This window comes from Ailuropoda melanoleuca, chromosome 12 (assembly GCF_002007445.2).
Source record: "Ailuropoda melanoleuca isolate Jingjing chromosome 12, ASM200744v2, whole genome shotgun sequence".
In the NCBI taxonomy this organism is placed as follows: Eukaryota; Metazoa; Chordata; class Mammalia; order Carnivora; family Ursidae; genus Ailuropoda; species Ailuropoda melanoleuca.
This window is the reverse complement of record NC_048229.1, coordinates 33,086,386-33,099,185: the sequence shown is the minus strand read 5'-3', so window position 1 is coordinate 33,099,185 and position 12,800 is coordinate 33,086,386. Positions and strand designations below refer to the sequence as shown.

Sequence of the window (12,800 nt, the reverse complement as noted above, 5' to 3'; positions counted from 1 at the left end):
CGCCGCCCGCCGCCATCTTGGGCGCCCCCCAGCCAGCCCGGACCCCGCCGCTGCCGGACCGCCGCCCGCCGCCGGGCCCCCTGCCGGAAGCCTCGGGCCCGCGCCGGAAGGGGTGGGGTGGTCACCCGGGCGACGCCTCTTCGATTGGCAACAGGATCGGGAGGCGGGATGAGCTCAGGCCGTCGCTCGGGTAACGGTTCTGGGGCTGGGGGCGGGGCGAAAGGTAGGCGTGGCCTTTGTGTCAACGACCGACGTGTGGTTGGCTGCGGGGCGCGGCCCAGAGGGAGAGGGGCGGGGTCATGGAAAAGCACAAATCCCTAGCAACGGCGCCCTGGGAACCGTTTGCCTAGCAACGGAGGGACCCTCAAGAGAAGGCCTGGTTCATAACCTGGCCATCCCATCACGTCACAGATGACCCCAGTGATTCCAGTGCCTCCTTAGACTCCCAACATACATCTTCCTGACCTCCAGTGTTTCCCACTGACGTCCTAAAATCCCTGTCTGGCGACAGCATCTCCAGACACTCCTCCCCACCCTTGATGATCTCCCAGCCCCCGTCCAGTGTCTCCATAAAATTCCAAGAACTTCATCCGACCCACCACCGATTAACGTTAACCCTAAACATTTCCACATTTCCCACCAACCTCCAATACATATCTCCATGACTTCACTATCTTCAGCAATCTCACTTGGTCCTCCAACACCCTCTTCTGATTCCAAAATTTCATCAATCCCCACAATGCCCGTAGTATCCCAATGATCCACTAGTAATCCAAAAGCGCTTGCTGATCCCATGAGCCCCCGCTGATTGCCAGTGCCCCTCACTTCCGCTGAAGCCACCTGCCCCCATCACAGACCTTCCTAGACCCATATCCGGAGGCATCTCACACTTAACAAGTCCTACAATGAAACTGACATCTTCCTCCAAATTCTGCTCCTCTCCTGTGTTCCCATCTTAGAGCTTGCACTGCCATCCCCCCAGGCACCTAGGCTGCAGACCGCAGGGTCTCCCTAAATCTTCATCGTCTCCCTATACCCCCTGCTTCCAGTCTCCAAGTTTTTTTGCATTCTGTCAAGTGAAGTCCTCTTTTCCAGTCCCTTTCTCTGCATAGCACTGGTCCAAAGTCCTCCTCTCCTGCTCGGGCCCTCTCAGCATCAGTCTTGTCTCTGCTCCCCCGGAATCCCATCCCACCCCTAAATGTACACTCCACTTGGCATCTAGAGAGGTCTTTCTAAAGGATGAATGTGACTGGGACCCTCCCTTGCTCCAAGTTCATCTGTGGCTCCCTACTGCTTTCATGGCAAAGTAAAGCCCTGAGTGATTTGCTCCTGCCAGTCTCTCTTTCCAACCTCATCTCTCACCACTAACTCCTCACACCGTGTCCCAAACACGGAGATTCAGGAAGCTACCTCAACACAATGCTCTCTTGCCGTTGGGTCTTTGCACATGCCATTCCCTCTGCTTGGAATTCTCTTCCCCACTCTGCTCTTGACTCTTTAAGAGTCAGTTCAGGAGCTCTGTCCGTCCTCCGGGCTCCCCCATCTGGGTTGTCTCTGTGGGGGGGAGGGGGGGAAGTGTCTGTCTCTCCTGTAAGAGTGTGAGCCCCGGGGAAGCAGAGCTGGGGATGCTTGGCCACCTCTGTGCCCCCACCACAGGGCTGGGCTGACAGAAGACACTTCAATAGTTGTTTGCTGGCCGGAGGAAGGCATCAATGACACAGATAGGGAGACTATGCCGGGCAATATCTGTTCCCAGCAGAGCCCAACAGCCCTGACTTGGAGGCCATGTCAACGAACGAATGAAGAGCTAGGCCATAATGCCGTGGGGAAATTTTATTTAAAGTGGTTACCTCCCTCTTCTACCCCTGCCCTCCAAGGGCAGAAAGCAAACCACCCGTGAAAAAAACAACCCATCACTCACTATGTATAAGGGGGAACTTGCTATCTACCTGCTTGGGGGAGGGGGGCTGGGGGGCCCCCTTCAGTCTTCCAGGTCCTCGTCCTCATCTTCCTCCTCATCTTCCTCTTCCTCCTCTGCGGCCGCCAGGGCCTGCTCCTGGGCTGCCTTGAGGGCCTGTTCCTCCTCCACCGTGGGGTCACTTATCTCCATGATGTCCAGGCTGCTGGGATACTCGTGCTGAATGGGGGCCGGCAGGGGTGGGTTGAAGTTCTCGGGACTGTACTTGTGGCCCCAGCCAATGTAGATGTTCTCAAACTTCCTGGAAAGGTGGAGAGATACTGGGAAATCCTCCCTCGAAGGCCCCAGCCTGGGCTTTCACTGAAGGTGGGACCCAGCTTGGGCACAGCACGACTGCGAAGTGGTAGGCGGTGGGGTGATACGTGCCGGCGGGGCTTCTCTGCTCGTGTGCTCTTTAGTCATTACTGAGCATCTGTCCCCTAAGCGCCAGGCGTGTCTAGAGCTGCACTCTGCACCAGCACGTGGAACCACTGAGCACTTGACATGTGGCCAGGGTGACCAAGCAGCTGAGTTTCTAATGGTATTCAATTTTCTCATTTCACCCACAATTTTCTTCGGCCCCCTGGTTATTTAGGAGTGTGGTAATTTCTACATATCTGTGAAATTCTCCCGAATTCCTTCTGTTTTTGATTTCTAATTTATTTTTAAGATTTTATTTATTTATTTATTTATTTGTCAGAGAGAGCGAGAGAGCACAAGCAGGGGGGAGAGGCAGAGGGAAAGGGAGAAGCAGGCTCCTCACTGACCAGGGAGCCCAACACAGGACTCAGTCCTAGGCCCCTGGGATCATGACCTGAGTCAAAGGCAGACGCTTAACCAGCTGAGCCACCCAGGCGCCCCTGATTTCTAATTTCATTCCAGCGTGGCCAGAGAACATATTTTGTACGAGATTTGTTTCATGGCCTAGCACGTGGTCTAGTCCTGGAGGCTGTTTCATACGCACTTGAGGAGAATGTGTGTTCTGCTGTTGTGGGAGTGGCTTTTATTTCATTGTAATGAATTTAAATCGAAGCAATAAAACCGATACTCAGTTCGTTACTGGAAAATGTCTAAGCATGTCTGGGACAACTTGGGTCCATGAATCTACTTTCTCAACTGCAAATGTGAAATCTGAATACAGGTCAAGTACTTCTGATGACAAGGTAGCTTCCAAACGGAATGTACTGGAAGTCTCAATGCCACACCAGATTCTGAAGACATGGCATGAAAATAAAAGACAGAATGTAATAAAGCTTATTGTTTACATTATTGCTTTCATGTTGTAGTGATAACATTTAGGATACTTAGGGTGAAATAAAGTATATTACTTAAATGAATTTGCCTGTTTTTACTCTTGGACGTGGCTAGTACTAGAAAATTTTAAAAAAATAAAAAAGTTTAAAAAGTTTAAAAAAGTTTTTTAAAAAAGAAAGTTTAAAAGACACAGGTGGCTTCTATTTTATTTGTGTTTAAAAGAGAAGGAGAGAGGAATGGAGAGTTTGCCATGGGGGCTCCGTGGCTTTGCCCTTTAACAGCCTTGCAGTTCCTGAGACAATTGTTTTCCTCCAGGTCTTCCTCGAACCCTTCAGGTATACTGGCTCCTTGGAAGCCTCGCCCGGGAGGGAGAGCTTGCTAGGAAGACAGACTCTCTCCGGCCCCAACCCCACTCCTGTGCCACCAGAACCTGAACTTTAACCAGATCCCTGGGGTCCTCTGCACTCATGGTCTGGGAAGCTCTGGTCTAGAATGTCCTCTACCTGCTTTTCCTTGTTACTTCTCTCTTTCCCCCAAAGATTTCACATCAAGATTGCTCTTCCCAGGGGCGCCTGGGTGGCACAGCGGTTGGGCGTCTGCCTTCGGCCCAGGGCGTGATCCCGGCGTTGTGGGATCGAGCCCCACATCAGGCTCGTCTGCTGTGAGCCTGCTTCTTCCTCTCCCACTCCCCCTGCTTGTGTTCCCTCTCTCGCTGGCTGTCTCTCTCTATGTCGAATAAATAAATAAATAAATAAATAAAATCTTTAAAAAAAAAAAAAAGATTGCTCTTCCCAGGCGTCCTACTTTGATCCCCTTAAGATGAGAGTTTGGAGCTGTAATTGGTCCCTGTGCTGTCTGTCCCTAGTGGTACTTAGTTTGTAACAAGGTATTTATTTGGCTCGGGGGGGGGGTGCTATATGATTAACGTCTATGCTCCCTCTGCCTGCTCTCTTTTCGATAAAGGGCCTGGGACCTAGCATACAGGTGGCAAACAGGGACATCCAAGAGTCTTTTATAAAGGAAAAAAAAACATGGACGATTGGAGGGATGGTTGATTGAGTGGTGGATGGATGGGTGAAGGACGGGTGGGTGAGTGGAGTTCCAAATTTGGATCTTTTGCTTTCAGAAAGATGTTGGCGGGGCACCTGACTGGCTCAGTTGATGGAGCGTGTGACTTTTGATCTGGGGGTTGTAAGTTCGAGCCCTGTGTTGGGTGTGGAGAACACTTAAAAATAAAATCTTAAAAAAAAGAAAAGAAAAGAAAAAAGAAGAGAAGAGAAGAGAAGAGAAGAGAAGAGAAGAGAAGAGAAAGAAGAAGAGAAAAAAAGAAAAGAAAAGAGAAGAAAAGAAAAGATGTTGGCAAATTAGAGTGTGGCCAGAAGAAGGGGGTTGACAAAAGCAAGCAAGCAAGACTCTTCCCTGTTTTTGGAAGGGGAAAAATTGGCAAGAATGTAATTAAAGTATCAAGATTACGTGAAATCTCATCATGGGATCCAACACAGCATACGTTTATCGCAGAGATGGAAAAGGAAAATCTATGAAAACTTATCATGCCACCTGGTGGACAGAGCGGGTAAGTGCGCCCACCCACGGCCGTGGAGGGCACTCCCTAAGTGGCTAAGCAGAAAGGCTGGGATGTGCCTGGTGGGAGAGACTGAGGGACTCTCAGTGTGTAGTGAGTGTGTCGTGTGCATCTCAGGGAGTGTGTAGCTGCAGGTGGGAAGATGCAGGAGTGACTTCAGCCTGCAGATCTTTTGGGAGCAACAGGTGGGGGTTCCTGGTGGGGAAGACTTCTGCCCTGTGGGGAGAAGAACTGTCCAGGGGGCCTGGGGAAGGAGTTAGGTCCCCCAGACACTAGACTCTGCCCCTGTCAGGGCCACCTCAAAGTGGACTCCTGAGTCTGGAGGGCAGAGATCCAAGTTTGTATCCTGCAGATGCTGTGTGACCTGGGTCAGTTCCTTCCCCTCTCTGCTCCTCCATTCTCCTATCTGAGGGGCTCACCCTCTTTGTCCAGGATTTCTCATTTTAGCTCCAGTGGAATTCCTGGAGGTGAGTGTGGAGGTCAGCCCTGGGGGCTTCCTGAAGGGGGTCCTTCTGATCTCCATCCCGCCCCCTGCCCTCGGCCTGGTGCTGAAGAAGTTGTAGGAGCTTTCTCTGCTGGAAGGGACTAGAAGAAGACCTACTTGCCACTGGCATAGGCATAGGCCCCTGGCCAAAGATTGGAGCGCACGACGGCCACGGAGTACTGCGGGCAGAGGCTGCAGGAGAGGCGGGCGGTCCAGGGTGACATGTGCATGATTTCTGCAGGAGGGTGGAGAGCACCAGGGAGGTCAGAACTCCCCGAAGCCCTACACAGCCCCCCTGGAGGGGAGACAGAAAGAGGGGAGAGAGCAAAGGAGGAGGACAGGGAAGGGCATGAAGGGAACTGTGGCCGGCTCCAGACCACTTTCTCGCTGTGTGGCCCCAGGAAGCCCCCGCACCTGTCTGAGCCTCAGTGATCACACCCAAGAAGTGGGTATCCTTCCCTCACCTGCCTTGCAGGAGCTCCTGTGATTTCCCTTCCAGGTTGGCCATTGGTTGGGACCAGGGTGCAGAGGGCACGGCACAGGCCCTAGGCTCCCGGGAATCTGGGTTCAAAATTTGCACTCTGTCCACTCACCCACTCTCAGCCTCTCCTTCCCCCTTCCTCCAGGTGCCTGAGGCTCTGACCTCAGGAAATTCCTATCCAGGCTTCCGAAATCCAGCTCAGGTCCTGCCTCCTTGGGGGAAAGGCTCTCTGACTCTCTCTCCCCAAACCCACATGGGACTCAAAAGATCTTATCCCTCCATCCGGGACATTGCCTTTGCCTGACACGGCTCACAAGACGGACGTGTCCCCATAACCCCAAGAGAGAGGAGCTGTCACCAGGCCCATGCTCTAGAGGAGGGAACAACTGAGGCTCAGAGAGATGCCCCCGGCAGTTTTGCTGTCCCCCCGCTTTCTCTCCAGGCCCCACCTGGTCGGGTGGGCTGGTGTGAGTGAGATGAAGAGGGTGAAGAGGATGGTTACCTGCATCTTCTGAGAGCGGGGTCAGCAGTGGCGGCCCGACCTCCTGTTCCACCTCCTCCATGCCCTCGTCTGCCTTCTCTTCCTCCTCCCCCAGCTCCTCTTCCTCTTCCATCTTCTGCAAAGGGTTCACCCAAGTGCAGCGGCCCTGGGGAGGGGGGAGGGGGGGGTCAGTCTGCACCCCTGGTGGGCAGAGCCTGGCCTGCACTCTGGGAGGTGAGGCGCCAGGAGGGACATTGGGCACTGGCCCTGTCCTCAGGGACCAGGTATGGCCAGGAGGATAGTGTTAGTCACACAGGTCGGGGGAGGGAGGAGAGGCTGAGAGAGCTGTAGGGGTGAGGTGGAGATTCCTGCCACGTGCCAGCTGTGTGGCTCCCATCTGTGCAGTCATTCATTCATTTATTGTACATTTAATGAGCACCTACTGTATACAGGTAGGTGCTGGGGGATCCATCCTTGAGAGAAGAGACACCTCCCCCAAATCTCTGCCCTGTGGAGCTGACATTCACCAGCCCAGATGATCCTCTGTTCACTCATCTGTGAAATGGGGGTGTTATCGGGGCCTCTCTCATCGGACTGCTGCTGGGTTCCCGGAGGCACTGGAGGGCTGATAGGTGTTTGTTGAATGAATGAACCAAAGTACGGCATAGAGCCTACTTCGGTGGCCTCAACTATGAAATGGGAATGAATGACAATTGTAACGACCTCAAAAGAAGTTATTTGGGTTCAATAAAACATTGCAGGGGTCCATAAAAGTTTGTTGAATGAATGAATGAATGAATGAAAAGTTCCTAGCACACAGCAGGTGTTTCCTTGCATGAGTGAATGAATGAACATAAAGACCGATATTTCAGGCATTCAAGAAAGGCAGGTCCTCAGTCTCTTACCCACAATTCCCAAACCTGAAAAGCTTCGAAAACCAGAAGTTGCTTTCTTGCATCACTTGGCAGCAAGCCGGACTATTCAGTTTTGCAGCAGAAATAAAGTCCTGGAGGACGGCTGCCGCCCCAGCCCCCCGGTTGAGGTGCTGCATGATATCTGGCACGTGCGCGGTCTGGCAGAGAGCCCCCTGGTTCTGCCGCCGGTGGGGGAGGGGAGAGGCTGGAGCCCCCGGGCCTCACCTGCGGCAGGATGTGCTGCGTGTGATGCACCCAGTTGGCCATGGAGTCCACCAGCTCGAGCACCGGGATGCCCTCAAAGTCGGGGTTCTCCTCGTAGGAGTCGCGCCCCGCGCCGCCCTCCTCCTCCTCGTCGCCCTCCTCCTCGCCGAACTGGTAGAAGCCGAGCGGGCTGATGTGCGTGGCGGCCGAGATGCGGGCGATCTGGGCGCGCAGGTAGTTGGCCTCGTTGCCCGGGAAGGGCGGGAAGCTGATGACCGGCGCGTCCAGGTAGCCGGTGAAGAACTTCTTGATCTTGCGGGCCTGCACGATCTGCACGGGCGTGACGTGCGGCAGCCGCGTCCACGGCCGGCCCGGCTCATTGCACACGAAGTACAGGTACTTGTTGGTACCCGAGCGGCTCTCCTCCTTGGGGATGACGGGCGGGGGCTTCCACATGGGCTTGGGGATAATGTCAGTGACCTTCTCTTCGTCCTCCTCGCCCTCCTCCTCGCCGTGGGCCTCCAGGCCCTCGCCGCCCTCCATCATCTCCTCCACCTCCTCCCCTTCCTCCTCGCCCTCCCGGAACTCCACCTCAGCCACCAGGTAGCTGCGGCTGAGCCCCAGGATCTTGCCCCAGAAGCGGCAGGTGTGGATGGGCTGTTGCTCCACCAGCTGCTTCAGGGCCAGGAAGATGCGGAAACTCTCGTCTGAGCTCAGGCCCACGCCAGCCTGCTCGAAGTAGAAGGCCGTCTCCATGATGTTGGGCACGGCTGTCTCAGCCTGCAGAGGGTGGGGGTGGAGGGCAGAGGGAAGAAGGCTGAAGCCCTGCTCCCTAGTTTGACTCTTCTAAAATCCAGACAAGTGAACTACTCTGTAACTCAGCTGCTCCTGCAACCACTGCTGGACAGTGAGAAGTAGGGGCAAGTCCTTGGGGGAGGATGTCCCTTATAGGAAAAGAAAAGGCAAAACAACAACAACAACAACAACAACAACAAAGCACTAGGGAGAAAATCTGTTCCTCCTTCATCCTTCCCTCTTCTTTCTGCCTGGAATGGGATGTGAGATCTGGAGGCACAGCAGCTATTTTGGCACCATGAGGCAACATGGGAGACAAACTCCCATACCCTAAGGATGGTAGAGATGAAAGGTGGAAACTCTCTGTCCCCAGTGGCATCACTGAGCTGCCTTACCTCCCTGGCCTTCTTGTTCTATGGGACAAAGAAGCCACTTTCAGTCATGTTTTCTGTTACTTGCAGCCAAATGCACCCCTAACAGATACCCCAAATCATATAGCAAATTAAGGGAAGAGGCAGGTCTTGAGCCCAGGAATCAGTGATGTTGGAGGACGGTGGTGGTAAGTCTTGCCCTCACTGCCTTCTCCTTCACCATCTGCTTTGTTCAGGGAGACAGAGGGGGAGAGACAGAGAGAAGGGGGGGTGGGGGCAGAAAGGGAGTGAGAACAAGTAAGTCGAGGGCTGGGACTAGAATACAGTGAGGTTTGGGCCCAGACACCTCCACAACCACATGGCCCCAAGGCTGAACCCAATACTTTTTCATTTAGTTGGTTCAGAAATCTTTATTAAAGACCCAGTGGGAGGGGCGACTGGGTGGCTTAGTCAGTTGAGCATCTGAATCTTGATTTTGGCTTGGGTCACGATCCAGCCCCACATGGGGGAGCTCCATGCTCAGCTCCGAGTCTGTTTGTCCCTCTCCCTCTGCCCCTCCCCCCATGCGCGCGCTCTCTCTCTCTCTCTCTCTCTCACTCAAACAAATAAAATCTTTTTTTAAAAAATAAAAAAATAGAGACCAGTGGGTGCCAGTCCCAGGCTAGGGCAGGCACTGAGATATATCAGAGAACAAAACACACGAGGTCCTTCCTCACGAGATCAGCCCTTGACCTGCCCTTGGCCAACCTGACTGGTCCAGGGAAACACATTGCCCAAACCAGGGAGAGCACATGCGCTCTTGCCAGAATTTGAAATCAGAACGGAGAGAGAGGGGGTATGGTAGGTAGAATAACGATTTCCCCAAAGTGGTCTGGGTCCCAATCCCCGGACCTGCAACTATGTTATCTTATAAGGCAAACATGACTTGCAGGTGTGATTAAATTAAGGATCCTGAGATAGGGACGTCCTGGATGATCTGTGTTGGCCCAGAATAATCACCAGCGTCTTGATAAGTGAAAGAGGAAGGCAGGACGGTTAGAGAGGATGTGATGATGGAAGCAGAAATCAGAGTCAGAGACCGAAGGTGCCGCGCTCCTGGCTTTGAAGCTTGAGGAAGACCCAGGAGGAAAGAATGTGTGCTGCTTCTAGAAGCTGGAAAAGGCTGGGAGATGGTTTCTCTTCAAGAGCCTCCATTAGTAGAGCAACCCTGCTGACCTTGACTTTAGCCTTGGTGAGACCCAGCCCGAAGTGGGCTTCTGACCTCCAGAACTGTAAGGTGAAACGTTGTGTTGTCCTAAGCTGCTAAGTTTGTTAGAGCAGCAATAAGAAACGAATGTGGGTCCACCTTGAGCGCGTGGCTGAAGGTGAAACAGGCTAAGTGTGGGAACCACACGGAGGATGACTGAAACTTTGTGTCCACACTTCACCTTTTATAAGGACACTAGTCCTATTGGGCTAGGGGTTCACCCTATTCCAGAATGACCCCATCTTAACTAATTACCTCTGCAGCGACCCTACTTCCAAATAAGGTCCCATTCTGAAGCACCTGCGTGAGGGATACTTCACCCTTCCTAAGAATTTTTGGAGGACACAGTTCAACCCCTAACGGATGGTTAGTATCGGGATGATGATGCTTCAATCACACCAGTTGCTGTGAAAGATTTGGTGACAAGCGTACTGAGGTTTTTCCTGAAGGTTTATATACTGCAGTCTCATTTTTGTAAAAGCTCTATTTGTGATTCGTGTTAAGATGAACAATTTACTGCATCTTCTCCCTAGGCCTGCTGGACATAGGCACACCGTTGTCCTCAAGTGTTTGAAGTCCCTTCCCAAAGAGGAAGGCTACGCCCACACCCCCATTGCACTCAGGAGGGGCCCTGTCACTTGCTCCGACTACTTGAAACAGCAGGGGCAAGGACACATGTCTCAGCCAGGCAGAAGCTGTAGGAACCAATGTGGGGTCTGCTATGCTCTCTTTCTCCTCCTCCGCAATGGTGGAAGCCTGTGGCACAGTGTCACCTCCACCGCCCTGGATTCTCAAGCAGCTGATGAGCAAAACCCTCTGAACTCTGGCTGGGCAGGCGATGTGAGCGAGAAATAAGCTGGGTGCTTTGAAGCCACTGAGATCGCTGTGCTGTTTGTGATCTCAGCTCCATGTGGCACACCCCAACATTCTAGAGTAGGAGAATCGTTATTTGTTTTTTTTTTTAAAGATTTCATTTATTTATTTGACAGAAGAGCACAAGCAGGCAGAGTGGCAGGCAGAGGGAGAGGGAGAAGCAGACTCCCCGCTGAGCAGGGAGCCCGATGGGGGCTCAATCCCAGGACACTGAGATCATGACCTGAGCAGAAGGCAGACACTTAACCGACTGAGCCACCCAGGCACCCCTAAAGATTTATTGATTTATTTTAGAGAGAGGGAGCAGGAGCAGGAGGGACAGAGGGAGAGGGAGAGGGAATCTTAAGCGGACTCTGTGTTGAGCACGGAGTCCCAGGCTCAGTCCCATGACCATGAGATCACCACCTGAGCCAAAAGCAAGAGTCAACACTTAACCGACTGTGCCACCCAGGGGCCCTGAGTTTATTTATTTTTTTTAGTAATCTCTACCCTCAACGTGGGGCTCAGACTCACAGCCCTGAGATCAAGTTGCAAGCTCCTTGGAGTGAGCCAGCCAGGCACCCCACCAATTTTTTTTAAAAGGGGAGACACACGAAGAAAAGGTCCCTTCCTCCCTTTTGGGGGGCCCTGGTGTGAGGATATGATGTCTGAGGCTGCAGCAACCATTCTTTGAACATCAAGTGATGAGCTCAAGGACCAAACATAGAGCAGAGGGGAGAAAAGAGCCAGATTCTTCCTGATCTCACAGAGAAGACGCCCCAATTCTGCCCACTCTTGGCCAAGTGAAGTAATTACACATTTTGCTGAAATGCTTGGTCCACTTTAATTAAGCATTGCAGCCAGGAGCAAGCCTTACTGACTGCATTGGCCAGAGACGGGATTTATACCCAGGCTTCTAGGATGATGAAAACTGTTCTCTTGGCGTAGAAACAGGGAGGGGGATTGCGAATGGGGAAGAAGACAGCCCTCAGTGCCCCTTCCCGGGGGAGCCACCTTGTCAGCTGTGGATGCTTGCGCCTGAATCTCAGATGGGAGAAAAACTTCTATCTTGTTTTAAGCACTTGTCTCCCAAGCAACATTATCTATTTCCTGCCTTAATGTGATCTATGCTCTCAAACAAGTACAGTAAATTGTTAGTTTTTGGAATGTGATGCAGTAATACTAAAGTTAGTCTGAAATTATTTTTTAAAGGTATTATTAATTTATTTTGAGAGAGCGAGTGACAGAAAGAGCAGCAGGTGGGGCCAGAGGGAGAGAGAGAATCCCAAGCAGACTCCACGCTGAGTGCGCCCCAAGTTAGCCTGAAATTATAAATGCAAGAACAGTCAGCCTCCGTTATGAAACAGAGGCCCAGCACCGGGAGCCTTGTGCTACCAAATAGCCAAACCTGCTTTGCAGTGGCTGTACACAGCAGGGAGGACAGTTCTAAAGCAGAAAGCCGTCCACACAGCGAAGGTGAAGAATAGAGAATCTACAAAAGGGTCGAGTCCATATAGGTGTAAATAAATCATAGAGATAGCATTTCAAAGGAGGGCGTAAGGAAAGCATGCATTTTCCCACAAAGGCTGTTGGGGATCATGGCTAGCGACTTAGAAGAAATAGAAAAAGGGAAATGAGAGCCCCATTTCCTGTCAGAAAAATAAATACAAAAAGCTGAATCACGGATTTAAGTCTCTTCCTAGAGACATGCACAGGCCACAAACGCCCACAATTTTGCGCATTTGCAGACCTCCCATTAAGAATTCCAGCTCCAGGGGCGCCTGGGTGGCACAGCGGTTAAGCGTCTGCCTTCGGCTCAGGGCGTGATCCCGGCGTTGTGGGATTGAGCCCCATATCAGGCTCCTCCGCTATGAGCCTGCTTCTTCCTCTCCCACTCCCCCTGCTTGTGTTCCCTCTCTCGCTGGCTGTCTCTATCTCTGTTGCATAAATAAATAAAATCTTTAAAAAAAAAAAAGAATTCCAGCTCCAAGATAACGCTAAGTGAAATAAGTCAAGCAGAGAAAGACAATTATCATATGGTTTCTCTCATCTATGGAACATAAGAACTAGGAAGATCAGTAGGGAAAGAAAGGGATAAAGAAAGGGGGGGTAATCAGAAGGGGGAATGAAGCATGAGAGACTAGGGACTCAGAAACAAACCGAGGGCTTCAGAGGGGAG

At 52.1% G+C, this 12,800-nt stretch overlaps 2 protein-coding genes across 3 annotated transcripts in view; both read right to left on the bottom strand.

The window, feature by feature from the left end:
- Positions 1-795, bottom strand: part of DMWD (DM1 locus, WD repeat containing) — a 7,773-nt gene extending 6,978 nt beyond the window's left edge. Inside the window, exons 1-2 of the mRNA XM_034638998.1 lie at positions 645-795; positions 44-205 (exon numbers count right to left, since the gene is read on the bottom strand). Coding sequence (XP_034494889.1) covers positions 44-205; positions 645-795 — 313 coding nt within the window. The remainder of the gene's footprint in view (positions 1-43; positions 206-644) is intronic.
- Positions 796-1,818: 1,023 nt separating this feature from the next.
- Positions 1,819-12,800, bottom strand: part of RSPH6A (radial spoke head 6 homolog A) — a 16,581-nt gene continuing 5,599 nt past the window's right edge. Inside the window, exons 3-6 of one of the 2 annotated variants that reach the window (XM_002928512.4) lie at positions 7,379-8,137; positions 6,261-6,405; positions 5,395-5,512; positions 1,819-2,219 (exon numbers count right to left, since the gene is read on the bottom strand). In XM_002928512.4, coding sequence (XP_002928558.1) covers positions 1,982-2,219; positions 5,395-5,512; positions 6,261-6,405; positions 7,379-8,137 — 1,260 coding nt within the window. In that variant the 3' untranslated portion in view covers positions 1,819-1,981. The remainder of the gene's footprint in view (positions 2,220-5,394; positions 5,513-6,260; positions 6,406-7,378; positions 8,138-12,800) is intronic. The other variant, XM_034672755.1, reaches the window with a different exon arrangement.